A 15,012-nucleotide genomic window follows, 5' to 3' on the forward strand; every position below is an offset into this window, starting at 1 on the left:
CTACTAATACTACTAATACTACTACTACTGCTAGGCCTACTACTACTACTACTACTACTACTGCTACTGCTACTACTACTAGGCCTACTACTGCTACTGCTGCTACTACTACTAGGCCTACTATTACTACTACTACTACTACTACTGCTACTACTACTAGGCCTACTACTACTACTACTACTACTACTGCTACTACTACTAGGCCTACTACTACTACTACTACTACTACTACTACTACTACTACTGCTACTGCTACTACTACTAGGCCTACTACTGCTACTGCTGCTACTACTGCTACTACTACTAGGCCTACTACTACTACTACTACTACTGCTACTACTACTAGGCCTACTACTACTACTACTACTACTACTGCTACTACTACTAGGCCTACTACTACTACTACTACTGCTACTGCTACTACTACTAGGCCTACTACTACTGCTACTACTACTACTACTACTACTGCTACTGCTACTACTACTAGGCCTACTACTGCTACTGCTGCTACTACTACTACTACTACTAGGCCTACTACTACTACTACTACTACTACTACTGCTACTACTACTAGGCCTACTACTACTACTACTACTGCTACTACTACTAGGCCTACTACTACTACTACTACTACTACTACTGCTACTACTACTAGGCCTACTACTACTACTACTACTGCTAGTGCAGTGCAGAAACACCACAGCAATGAGCGCCTAGCATTGAAGAGACTAAATTAAATAAACAAAATGAGGAACTTGAGGATTACCACTTTAAATTTATTGAACTTGGCAAATAAAGGACCTCAGGCATTTTGGATAAAGTCTTCCATCAAATGGCAGGCAGGCAGAGCTGGAAAGTAACTAAGTTTTGAGGTTCTAGCACTTTACTTTTTGCATTTCCATTTTGTGAGACTTTCTACTTTTCCTCCACTACATTTATCTGCCGGCTGGAGTTACTAGTTACTTTGCAGAATAAGGTTTGACATGCAAAACATACAATAAGCTCATAAAATATGTTGCATTGTTAGGGTTTAAACTCCAACAGTATATGGAGCAGTTAGACCGACAACATTAAAATACTTCTTACAGGTTCATGCTTCAATAATTTAACACTCTGAAACAATGAGGACTTTTACTTTTCATACTTTAGTACATTTCACTGCAAATACTTCTATACTTTTACTTGAGTAAACTTTTGAATTCAGAAATATTACTTTTAATTAAGTATTTTTCCATTATGGTATTGCTACTTTTACTTGAGTAAAGGATTTGAGAACGTTTTCCACCACTGCATGCAAGTAAACTCAAACTTGAGAGTATTTTGATGCCGATTCTGAGTGAAAACCTTCCTCCCTGTGCTGTTTCCACACCGCCGGGAGCCGAGGAGCGGAGTGTGATCCGCAGAGGGCGTCGCTCCGGGCTGATGAGCCGCAGCTCGGGGCAGAGAGTGCAGGTTGTGGCCAAAACCGCTGAGCCTGCAGAGTGTTTTCACCTGTGGTCCGCCGCTGAGAGGCCGCGCTGCTGGAGCTGCTGCTGCAACCAACACTTTCTCCAGACTGCTGCTGAACACCAGAGCTGAGCACTTTGGTCGGTGTTCAGCAAGGCGGGAAGACGACGGGGTGATTGGAAAATGCTTTGCACTTTTCCATTTGAGCACATGTCGCTTTATTGGAACAAAAATGTAAAATGTGTTTTTCATGCTTGTGCAGACTTTTCTTTGCAGATCCTAAACTTTTCAAACCTGGGTAATTATTAAATTTACCATTTACCATCAAGTGTTCAGTTCTCCTTTAACTCAACAGGGGATGAAGTCAACACGCACCACTTTCCTTTTATAAAACTGTTCACACACACTTCGTACACACCACATCACACACACACACCAAACACATCTGTACAGCCGACGTCAGCGAAATGGGAGTTTTCGCTCAGTATTTGCTGAGGAGGCTGATTCCAGACCAGCGGCTGACATTCAAAGCGGTGAAACATTAACAAACACTTCCTGTATCGCTCCACTCCCCCCGCCCCCCCGCTTCCTGTCCCACAACTAATCTGTCATCACTAAACACTTTTTCCACCATTTCATCTAGAGTTACACACACACACACACACACACACCGTACATGAGCAAACTGTTCCACTCAGCACAGTAATAAAAGCATCCAGTGTGTTCATAATATGACAGGGAGGAAATACTTTATAAAAACCCACACCGCTTCAGTTATATATTAAGAAATAAATATCACAAAGTACTCAGAACTAGCTTTGAAAATACTGCAAGGTCTGGGAAGCCAACACTAATGTTCGACACACAGTAGCACACAACACATTTTATTGAACATAACTGTTCAATATCTTAAATACTAACACAGGTTTCTACTGGTGCAGACACATCCACTGACACTGTGATTCTGGTTGAAGACAAAACACCTTTGTTGAGTTACACCTTTCAGCACAACACGTTACAAAAATGCATATTGACATGTATTTTTTCATTAAATATGTTTAAAAGTAAGTTAAAAATGTGTGTTTTCCCTGACTGCACAGCCAGATGTGCTCAAAATAACAGAATTTTGAGAGTTTCAGGAGATGGCAGCCATCTTGGAGGTCCTCAGCTCTGAACAGCTGACTGTGTTTCTGTCGTCTCAACAGAATTGAACAGACGGTTAATTTCTGTCTGTTTCTGACTGAACTGATCATTTCATCACTGATCCATCTGATTGATTTAGTGTTTAGATAATGTCAGCTTGTTAGCTAGCTAACCATAGTATCTGGTCAGCTAACATCACTGTCTTGTTGTTAACACATCTGATTAGCACACTAGCTAACGTATCTAGTAGCAGCTAGCGTTAGCATGTTCACATTAACATCAGTGTGTTTGCTGCTAGTTAGCTAGCTAACAGTTTGTTCAGGTTAACTGAGCTGACTCTTCTCAAGCTACAACTCAGAGTGTTTTGGAGTAGAGACTAGGGCTAAAGACAAGACAGTTTACTGTGTCACAGTAACCAAATCCACCTTATCACACTATTCACTTTTACTGAGAACGTTACTGAATGGATCTACAGCCACACCACAACAAGCTGACTCAGCTGCTCTCTGTTTCTAGCTGCTTCATACAGATTTACACTTTATTAACTAACACACAGTTCTACAGATTTACACTTTATTAACTAACACACAGTTCTACATGTTCCTCCATCATGGAGACTCAGCTGCAGGCAGCAGATGTGTGATGCCATTACCAACTAAAATGTTTGGTGAAACATTACATTGCAGCAGTATTTGCCATTTAAGCAACTGCAACTCAAACTAGATAATCTATAAAAGACAGCTTAACACCTAAAATGTAAATGTAACCATTTTCCATGAAATACTGAAATGTCTTGTGTGCCCAGGAGGCAGGCAGTCCCAGCTCAGACAGACAAGTGCGCTGTGTGTCCTGGGTGAACGCACGCTGAACATCCGTCTCTCTCTGGATGTCAAGATGTCAAGTACAGTTGTGTAAACAGGTGACTAATCCTCCAGCAGAGCCTCCTGCCGGGCCCCGGGGTCAACATGTGCTCCTCCTCCAGCAGTAACATGAAACCTCCTGCTGGAAGTACCAACTTACTTTCAACTAAATACACAGTTAGTGTCTTTATGATGGTGATCTAAACTGCATTGATCCCCCCTGCAGAGTGAAACTCTCATGGTGATTCCACTGCCAGAAGATTCATGGACCTCCCGTTCGGTGTTGTGGAGGATTTTGTCCCACACAGGCACCATGGCTCGGACTCCTGACCTGCTATTGGCTGCTTGTAATGTTGCTGATCCAGGAAATGAAGTTTATTCTGCTGTTGTGCTGTCCGTAAGTCACTGTGTCAGCTGAATGTGTAAATCTGATGTGGAGACTGTTGAATCTGACCCGGGGTCAGATCTCGGTCAGGGTGAGCAGCACCCGCCCCCCCGCCTCCTCCATGTGCAGGTGGAAGGTGTCTTCGTTGGAATAGTTCCTGATGATGTTGTCGTCCATGTTGACCAGCATCCTGCAGGGAGAGGAGGCGGAGCTTTAAATATCCAATCTTATTGGAGGATGATTCACTGCACTGTGCTACCAGTACTACTATCACTACTACTACTACTACTACTACTACTACTACTACTGCTACTACTATTACCACTATCACTACTAGTGTCACTACTACTACTACTATTACTATTACTACTACCATTACTACTGCTACTATACTAACACCAATTTTACTATCACTACTACTAATACTACTACTACCGCTACTACTGTTACCTCTTCTACTACTACTAATGCTACTACTGCTTTGTTGTACTACTGTACTAGTAGTAAAACTACTAAACAGCTACTACTACTACTATAATCACCACTAGTACTATTACTACTACTTGTAGCACTGCTTCTACCATTAGCACAAATGCAGTATGATTACAATTACTACTACTACTACTATTATGACTACTACTACTGCTACTACAATTACCACTACAACTTCTATGAGCACTACTACTAGTAACACAACTACTATATTGTTACTACTACTACTACTACTACTGCAACAAAAAATAATAGTAATTACTTTATTTGTACAACATTTCTCTAACCTTAGTTAAGTTTTATAAAGACTGTGATGTCTGCTGGGTTACATTCACTTACACCTCAGTCAAATCAGAAAGTGGATTCAAATATAGAAAGCCTTTTGGCATGAGGAGGTCGTCATGTGCAACCTATTGAGAAATTAAGACTGAATACTTTGGCAAAAGAACTGAAATTTCCATTGAAAGTTGAATGAACTCGCCGTTTCCAGCAGTCTTACCCTTTCTTACACCTCTTGTAGACTTTCCCAATTCTCTCAGGAGGAAGCTCGTATTTTTCAGTCACCTGGAGGAATGAAAACAACGGAGAATCGAGAGTTAGATTAAACAAAAGAGTGTCACTCTCTGCTGGGGTGAGGGTCAAAAAATGTGGTTTGACTTCCTGGCCATGGTTGCTATCGCTGCTCATGCTAACTACCCAGTTCTTCTTCTTCTGTTTATTCCAAACAAACCGGAAACGTAAAAACGCATCACTTCCTGTGCGGCAGAGGATTTTTCCCAGGAAAGAGCGACCAGACTCCGGCTGTTTAGAACAGACAGAGGAGAAGATTCATGAACTGATGTAGGTTAGATCACTGTGGAGTTATATAAATCAGATAGAGAAGCAGAACAGACATTTATTTATATAAAAATGTTGTGAATTTACTTAGAAATGTAACTAGTATTAGCTATCTAGTCGGTCACTAGTGATTGGTTCGGGGAAAATCAACCCCCCCCCACACACACACACACACAGAAAACAACTAACATGGAGGAAATGTCAGACTGAATAATGGAGTGGAAACTAAATGGCCATTCAGTCTGAATATCAGGCTACTAATTACCTTAAAATCACTCCACTCCAGTACAATTGCATAAAAATAGACCTGGAGCCCTTTGTTAGAAGGCCAACAGTTTTGTTGAGGGTCTAAACCGTCTGCTGACCCTAGTTTGGGCTCACTGGTCTAATGAAGACCACTTCCTGTCAGACACAAACAGGAAACAACCCTCACTTCCTGTGACCACTCAACACCAGTGTGTAATGAGTGTGTTGTGTGTGTGTGTGTGTGTGTGTGTGTGTGTGTGTCAGTGGTGCCCGGGATGAGAAATGGTCGAATGCTGAATGCAGATTGTGTCTGGTAATGATTTGTCAGTCTGGCAGGTCGCCGCCTGTTTCAGAAAGGTTTTATTTTTTTTGGCTGGTGAGAAAAAGCTGCTGCTTTTCCTCCACATCCTGTTAAAGGAACAATCAGTAATATTTTACTGGCTTGTTGCCCAAAATAACCAGAATATATCAGCGGGGGTTCAGTGTGTTGTTGTCAGTCGCTCCACTGTTTCCTGCTGAGATTTCAACTTTCTAAACCAGCAGTCCGGTCTGAACGCTCTGTACTGGTGGAAATGCTCCACACCCCTCTCACCCCTCTCACTCCTCTCACCCCTCTTACCCCTCTCACCCCCCACACCCCTCTCACCCACCTGACCAAGACCAAGACAGGTCAAAACCAAGCGGCCAAAACCACGGGTGAGTCCGGCTCCAGAAAGACTCCAAACCTCCAAACTCCATGAAGTCAGCGGACCACAACCCAACTTCTGATAAAAATACATTTTTTCCCACAAGAGGTTTTGGCCTCAGCAGCTAATTTCACTTCTTCTAATGTGTGTCCTTATGGAGATTTTCAAAATAATTGTGTCATTAATGGGATATAATGGTTATAAAACGGGGTTGTTTTCCTAGTGATTGACAACTTCTGGCTTCAAAACGGCCCTTCAGAAAACAGTGGGTGACACACTGACTACGTCCATCTGTTTTTACAGTTTACATTACAATAAATGTCCTGGAGCAGCATGCTGTTGTGCGGATCAACTTTTTATTAACGCTCCACACCGCTCCTTGTGTTCAGAACTTCTTTCAGTTTCATTCGTTCAGCCGTGGAAGAACGAACTGCAGCGAAGCCTAAAACCCGAAAAAAACCCTCTAAAACCAGAGTGAACACTGCTGCAGCGTTTCAAAGGTGGAGGAGCTTAGACTCTGATGACTATAGAAACACTATAGAAACACTTGAAAGTAGAAAACACTATAGAAAATATTTTTTAGCACATTTGCTGATGTTGTAGTTCCTGTGGCTGCAGTCAGATGTTACTAAAGAATCCACATTACTGATTGTTCCTTTAACACTGGAATCCAGACTGTGTTGCACATTTTAATTAAACATTTCTACTTCATATATCTGAGCGTTGGGATCGTAACACTGACCGCTTCCAGCAGGCCGGACAGAGTGGGAGTCCTCAGCATCAGAGCGTCAAACACCTCCTCCGACTCCTTCCTCACATACAGGAGGACTGAGAGAGAGAGAGAGAGACAGAGAGAGAGAGAGAGAGAGAGAGGGAGAGAGAGAGAGAGAGAGAGAGAGAGAGAAATAATAAATAATAAACCTTAGTGCTTAGACAGGTACTGCTGACAGACAGACAGACAGACAGATATTTTTCAAATCCTCAAATCCTGTAAAGACAAACTGAACAAAGAGTTAAACGACAGCAGCGAGGTTTCACTCCCTCATCCATCTGATCTGACTGCGGCCTTCTGGGAAGAGAGAGAGAGAGAGAGAGAGAGAGAGAGAGAGAGAGACAGAGAGGCGACAGAACGAGCTTGAATGATACTGAACACCCCACACACACACACACACACACACACACACAGCAACATGTGAACAGTGAAAACCAATCCTGAGAGCTGCATGTTGGGAAAATAATCAGGTTCCCTCAGAAAACCCTGCAAGAGAGAGAGAGAGAGAGAGAGAGGGAGAGAGTGTGTGTGTGTGTGTGTGTGTGTGTGTGTGTGTGAGCAGGGGGGGCGGGGGGGGGGCGGAGCTTGGCTACCAGGAAGCACATGTCGCCTTGTTTACATGCATTCAGTCAGCTGAGCTGCGTGGGCAGCAACCACACACACACACACACACGCACACACACACACACACTGAGCTCTCTCTCTCTCTCTCTCTCTCTCTTTTCATTCCTCTCCAGCTCTCTCTCTCTCTCCCTCCTTCCTTGTTCGATTGACAGTTTTAATATCGAGCACAAAGCTTTTATCGGAAACCTGTCGGCTCTTTTTTTGGAATTAAAAACCTGATAATTTTCCCCAAAACAACATTAAGACATTTTTTAGGGAACAAAATTATCACAAATATCTGCTTCTCAGGAACTGAAATGTTTGAGTTTAATATCGACTCTTCTGTATTTCTTTTTTTTTAACTTTTTCCAAGACTTTAGCAGAGGTTTGGAGTTACAAAAACTGTCCATTTCACCACCATGAATACACACTACCAGTCAACAGTCTGGATGCACCACGTTTTTCTTTATTTTTACTATTTTCCACATGTTAGAATAACAGTAAAGACTCAGAACTATGAAATAACACAAATGGAATTATGCAGCGACCAAAAAAGTGTTAAACAAATCAAAACTATCTTATATTTTAGATTCTTTGCCTTGATGGAAAGGCAAAGGCTTTGGAAAGAAATTCATACATAGGATCAACTTCACTATTTATATTTGACTAAGAAACTCATTTCAAGCATTTAAACAGAAGCCAATGTATTTATTTTTTAATTTCACAATGCATAATTTGGTTTGGTCTCAGGATGGTGAAACTTTTTCAGGGAACTAAATTATCACAAATATCTGCTTCTCAGGAACTGAAATGCTTCACTTTAATATCGATTCTTCTGTACTTTGTTTTTTTTTTTCCAAGGCTTTAGCAGAAGTTTGTTGCTTCTCAAATGTCTCCTGCTCAGGAATTTAAAAAAAAAAACTGTAAATTTTATGCATTTTGTTTTTCATTTTACAATACATTATCAATAATTTGGTTTGTTCTCAACATATCACAAATATCTGCTTCTGAGGAATTGAAAAATGTTGATTTTACAATTCACATGGGAGACTTTTGTTATCAATGATTTAGTTTAGTTTAGTTTGGTAAAACATTTTCTCGGTGGATGGATCGTATCAAAAATGTCTCAGGAATGTTCATTTTCCCTTTGATCTCCATGTATTTTAAAACATTTTACGGTGCTTCAGCAGTCATGTGACTCGGTGTCAGGAGGGTCAAACAGTTTGAGCAGATTAACGCAAATATCTGCTTCTCAGAAATTACAAATTTGTTAATTATACCGTGAGGTTTTTGATATTTTCCAGTGCTGTGGCAGTGATTTGTCTCAGTCTCAGGATGATGAAACATTTTATTACAAATATCTGCTTTTCTGGATTTGCAAAATATGGATTTTATCTCTGACACTCATGATTTATTCTTGATGTAATAAAATGCAGCAGTTAACACTAATTTGGTTTGTTCCCACAGTGGAGAAACATATCTGCCTCTCATTAATTATTACCAAAAAAAATGTTATTATCATTGATCCCCATTTTGTTTTACAATGTCTTATCAGTGATTTGGTTTGGTTTGGTAAAACTTTTCTATTTGTAGGAAACCATAATGAAATGGGAAACCTGCGTATTTCTTTTTCTTTCACATTGTCCAAAGCATTATCAGCTGGTTAGTTTGGTTTCAGGCTGATGAAACACATTATCACAAATATCTGCTTCTCAGGAATTGAAAATATTGGTTTTGAGTGACTATATTATTTCTCAATACACAGGATATGATGTCACTATCCCTTGTGCCATAATCCAGTTTTTATTTGGTCTCAGGTTGGTGAAACATTTTGTAAGCAACAATATCAGAAACTGTCTGCTTAATTGGCATTTTTTTGGGTTTGGTTCAGAGTGATGAAATCTCTTCCAGACGAGGAAACAACACAAATGTTTTCAGGAGATGAAAAATGTTGATTTTACCGCTGACAGCTAGGATTTATTTTGAGCTTCAACAACACAGCAGTTATCAGCCGTTCAGTTCAGTTCCAGTGCAGCGAGACACTTCAGAGGGGAAAATATCTAAAAATGTTAATTTTGATCATTGAACCCCATTCATTTTTTTACATTTTACCATTTTACCATGCATTATCAGGGCGATACAACCTGTCACAGATGAGGAAACTGCAAATATCACAAATATCTGCTTGTCAGGAGTTAAAAAATGTTTTGCAGCTCTGATTTATTTTGCCTCGTGCTGTGTGTGATCAGCCGCTGGTTTTTTTTCTTTTTTATATTTTACCATATATTGTCAGGGACATGAAACCTCTTATTAAACCACTTAATATCTGCTTCTCAGGAATTAAAAAGTGTTGATTTTACCATTGACACCCATCAGTTTTTGATATTATAAGATGCAGCGGTTATCAACAATCTGGTTTGGTCCCAGTCTGGGGAAACATTTTCCCGGGAACCGTATCAAAAAATCTCTGCTTTGGAGGAATGTTAATATTACCACTGAACCCCAATGCATTTCTTATTTTTCACAATGCATCATCAGTGTTTCGTTTGCTCCCAGGACGGTGAATCATTTCTTGGTGTAGGGGACAAAAAGAAAAGCATTTCTGATGCTTTATGGACAGTCTGGCCGGCTTCCAGAGAGGGAAACCTTCTCTAAGGGACTGTAAGACAAACATCTGATTTTTAATAATTAAAAACTTAAATTCCCCTGCACAGATCCATGTTATTTCTTAGATTCCAGTGTAAATCATCAGTACGAGCAGTCGGCTGCCTCAGGCCGGTGAATCCTGTTCCCGGAGAAAACATCGCCCACGTCTGTCTTTCAGGAACTGACAGAAAATGTTGACTTTCCCACAATGCCTCTGTGATGTTTGGACGTTTTCCAGCTTGATCTGCAGCAGCCAAACCTTTTCTAAATGAAGGAACGACGTCACAAAACGCTTTCCAGGATCTGGAAAAGTAGTTTGACTTCATGGCATGTGTAGTGGTTATTTTAATACAGCTTTTATCCCTGTGGTGCGTACTGTATGTTTTAAACTGTGGTGTTTTATTTTGTTTTATGGTATTATATTTGTGGTATTTTATTTTGTTTTGTATTTTATTGCTTCTGTCTCATGTTTTATCTTGTGTTCGGTGTGTTGGAAGAGTTTCATTTAAAGATTCTCTGTCTGTTTGAAGTGAGTTTCCAAAACAAATCCCAACAAACCCAATAAAGTTTTGAACCTGAACTTTCTTATTGACATTATGTGTTTTTTTGTCATTTTCCGTTGCGATGTGATTGGCTGTGATGTGATTGGCTGTGATGTGATTGGCTGTGATGTGATTGGCTGTGATGTGATTGATTGTGATGTGATTGGCTGTGATGTGACTGGTTGCGATGTGATTGGTTGTGATGTGATTGGCTGTGATGTGATTGGTTGCGATGTGATTGGTTGTGATGTGATTGGCTGTGATGTGATTGGTTGCGATGTGATTGGCTGTGATGTGATTGGTTGTGAGAGTGTGTTTAGACTTCCTGTACCTCTCTGTGTCTCCTCCCTCCTCAGCCTCTTAGCAGAGTCGCTCAGTCCGGAGTGGAACAGCAGCCTCTTCTGTCCCGAACTACAACACAACAACAACAACAACAACAACAACAACAACATCATCATCATTCTGCTTTTAATCTCTTATTCTCATTCGGCCCCATGATCTTTTCATTTTCTTGTCCTCCTCCCTGGCTTCTTACGATTGTTCTATTTGCCTTAATTTATTAATATTTAAAGAGTTTTATTCTCTGTCTTATTCGCTGATATTGTCATTCATGTGGTTTTTTTTGTGTGTATCTCGTCTTACTATGTAAAGTGTCTGAGTATTTAGAAAAGAGCTATACAAATAAAATGTATTATTATTATTATTATTATTATTATTATTATCATTATTATTATCATTATTAAAAAAAGAATTACAAAATGAAAGTGCTGATGAAGGAAAAATCTACAGACTGGAGTCAAAATGTGAAATCTTTTGCGGATTCTTTTTTTTTTTTTTTTCCAGAACAATCCGCTGAAGGTTTTGTCAGATCTGACTCCAACTTCCACAAACTCTCTAGAAAACTAGCTCGTGTGTTTCTGTCTTCCTGTTTCTTTACAGTCAGAACTCAGCTGTTTCTCTCTAGATATTTCACTCTGTACTTTTTAAGTTTGTCTCTGTTGGCTATTTGATTTTCTTTTTCAGCTGATTTCAGTTTTTAATCTCACAGCAATATAAAAACAACAATAAAAACAGTGAGTTATTTTATCTTTCTGCTTTTGTTTTAATGTCATTAAATTGTACTTTGACATTGTTTTTTGCTGTGAAGAGTCTTTGAGTACTTTGAAAAGTGCTATACAAATAAAATTTATTATTATTATTATCATTATTATTATTACAGAGTGCTGTAAAAAAAAAAAGAAAGAGGTCTAATTTCCCCACAGGGATCAATAAAGTTTCATCTTTTATGTTAAGAAAATTTGTGTGCACATGTAAATAGTAATAATACCATGATTAATACAACAAGTAACCATTATTATTATTATTATTAGCAGTAGTAGTAGTATATACAGTTTACTGAATACTGCAAACTCACTCAACTAGTCTGCAGGGATAATAACAACAACAATAATAGTAATAGCAAAAATAATAATAATCATTTATTTCAGAGCACTTTATATTTATTTTTTAATATGCTGTATCTGTTTTTTAGTACCTTATTTTTTTTTACTTCTATTTGCATAAAACTTTTAAAACAAAGTGTTTACAAACAGCTACAACAGTCAAATAAATAAACACCAAACTGATGAAATGAATTCAAACAGGTAAAGAATAAAGAGAATAAACAGCAGCTCACCTCTGCTCTGCCTCCTCCGACAGGCCGACCTGCAGAGACACACAGACACTCTCACTCTCACTCTCACTCCAGCTCACTCTAATGATCACTCCAGGCACAGGGATACTCAACTGAAGCCACTTCACACTGCTTAGATTTACTTTCTTCTAATGTTGGTGATCTAGGAATCAAAGTTTATTCTACTGTTGACGTCACTGTAAGTCTCAAAAAGTCTGAAAATGAATAAAATTTCCAATTCAATTCTGATTCTGTCTGTTTGACTTGACCCCTGACCCCTGACCCCTGACTGAAGCCTCTGCATCATCAGCTGTGCGTCTCTTACGTGTCTCTGGGCGGAGTTCAGGCCGTCTGGGATGAACAGGACCGGCTGGGTGTTCAGGTCGCTGAGCGGCGTGAAGACGGTGAAGTCGACGTACGACAGCGGCTCCTTCTCATCTGGAACAGAAGAACAACGACTTTAAAGATGATCTGCAACTCTTTCAATTACAGGACATTAATTATGCAGTAATGATCCAAGTAAAATACAGATAGAACAACTAATTATAGATAGAAAAGAGAAACTCAAACTGCATCAATTTGTTCTTTGGTTTACTAGCTAAACTTTTGGGTATTTTCATAGTACATTTTTTATTTCTAATCAATTCTGAAACTTATTTTCATTTTATTTCTTCAGTCACTGCTATGAAGGTTAGTTAAAAACATGATCTTCACTAGAGCTTATTCTGTCAGGTAATGTTAAATAAATGTTTTTACTAACAGCATAGTTAGCTTACTGTTTGCTAATTAGCATTAGCACTCTGAAACTGCACAAACTGTTTTAGCAGCTAGCGACAGTTAGAGCAATCAACACAGCAAAGAGCACTTAGCACCAAAGAGGTAAACACTATCTATCTATCTATCTATCTATCCATCTATCCATCTATCATCTATCTATCTATCTATCTATCCATCTATCTATCTATCTATCTATCTATCTATCTATCTATCTATCTATCTATCTATCCATCTATCTATCTATCTATCTATCCATATATCCATCTATCCATCTATCTATCTATCCATCCATCTATCCATCTATCTATCTATCTATCTATCTATCTATCCATCCATCCATCCATCCCTCTCTCTCAGGTTAAACACTGACGCATGGCTGTGGCGTCGAGGCCCTTCCCGCGGCGGCGGGATCGTTTCCTGTCCTCGTCTCTGATCTTCCTCTCGGCTCCTTTGTCGCAGAACACCTTCACCTGGCTGACGGCCCGGTGCACCAGCCGGTCGCCGTGGTTACCGCACACGTAGGTGTCGATCTGCAGGTTGAGGGGTTGACCTCTGACCCCCTTCTGGGGCGAGAAGTCGGTGCTGAGGCAGTTCACCGACACAAAGATCTGCAGAGAGACGAGAGCAGGAGGACGCTTTTCAGTCACAAGTCTGGAGGCACAAGTCTCAAGTCAAGTCCCAAGTAGATTAAATGTAGATTACCAAGTCAAGTCCAAGTCAAGTCCAAGTCATTAATGTCAAGTCTCAAGTCTAAATGTAGAACAGCAAGTCAAGTCAGAACAAATCAAGAGTCCAGTATCAATTTAATATCTTAAAGAAAACTAAATATCTAGGACTTTTCAATGCAATATGGTTTTAATAGGATAAAAACTTGGTAAGAGCATCATGAGTTTGATTTCTATAATCAGTTTCAACTTCAATAAATTCAATCATTCCATACAAATTCAGAAAACAGAATTTAAATTCAGTCGTCCGCTGGAACAAATCTCATCACTTTCAATCTAAGTCATTTACACAAACACAAGATCTCAAGTCAAGACTTTAGAAACCTTTTCAAGTCATCAAAGTACAAGTCAGAGTCAAGTCCCAAGTCACCAGAACCCAAGTCAAGTCAAGTCTCAAGTCTTCTCTTCATGCATCAAGTCAAGTCTCAAGCAGTTAAAACTGTGACTCGAGTCCAAGTCATGTGACTCGAGTCCCCACCTCTGGTATAAACCTTTAACCATCCAGGTCAGATCTGCTGTGTCTCTGTACTTCATCCTGAAGAATTATTTCTATTTTCTGTACCAGTCATAATTTATTTCATGCTTCTTCGTCTGTTCAGTGTAACTGCCTCATGGTTTGTCTGTCTGGATGTTTTGGACACTTGTCCTCTGTTTCTCTACATGACATCAATCCCTATTCAGATTTTGGTGACGGTTCTTTTGCACTAGTCTAATTTGTAATTATAAAATATTCGGTTTTAAAATTCCCACCCCAAAACATAATGACAGGGACTAGTTTTGAAACCCTATTTTAAATATCTTTTTAAATTATAATATGTTGTGCTGTATTTTGTTTTTATTTTATAGATTTTTTAAAATATTTTTATTTCCACTATTTCTTCTTTGTTTATCCATATTCTTCTTCATGTGTTTCTTTGTTCTCCTGCAGCTCGTCTCTTCTCTGCAGCGACCTGGTTTTCCCTCCTGAGGTCAGTTGAGGTAATCTGACTTTAATTCATTTAAAACACAATAACCATGTGAAATATCAGGTATGACCTCATCTCATATTATATCATGTATCATATCACATGTATCTTGCATGATATCATACATCATTTCATATATTAAATCATATCATTTCAGTTTCAGTGTGTTCGGTCATTGAGTTTTTCGGCGGCGGCCATGTTAGTCCCACCGTCAC

General features: G+C 39.4%; 1 protein-coding gene across 1 annotated transcript in view; it reads right to left on the reverse strand.

The window, feature by feature from the left end:
• Window positions 1–1,708: 1,708 nt before the first annotated feature.
• Window positions 1,709–15,012, reverse strand: part of taf1b (TATA box binding protein (Tbp)-associated factor, RNA polymerase I, B) — a 16,486-nt gene continuing 3,182 nt past the window's right edge. The window contains exons 6-12 of the mRNA XM_078290057.1: window positions 13,478–13,715; window positions 12,656–12,768; window positions 12,334–12,362; window positions 10,990–11,069; window positions 6,838–6,923; window positions 4,826–4,890; window positions 1,709–4,024 (exon numbers count right to left, since the gene is read on the reverse strand). Coding sequence (XP_078146183.1) covers window positions 3,910–4,024; window positions 4,826–4,890; window positions 6,838–6,923; window positions 10,990–11,069; window positions 12,334–12,362; window positions 12,656–12,768; window positions 13,478–13,715 — 726 coding nt within the window. The 3' untranslated portion in view covers window positions 1,709–3,909. The remainder of the gene's footprint in view (window positions 4,025–4,825; window positions 4,891–6,837; window positions 6,924–10,989; window positions 11,070–12,333; window positions 12,363–12,655; window positions 12,769–13,477; window positions 13,716–15,012) is intronic.

This window comes from Centroberyx gerrardi, chromosome 18 (assembly GCF_048128805.1).
Source record: "Centroberyx gerrardi isolate f3 chromosome 18, fCenGer3.hap1.cur.20231027, whole genome shotgun sequence".
NCBI lineage: Eukaryota > Metazoa > Chordata > Actinopteri > Beryciformes > Berycidae > Centroberyx > Centroberyx gerrardi.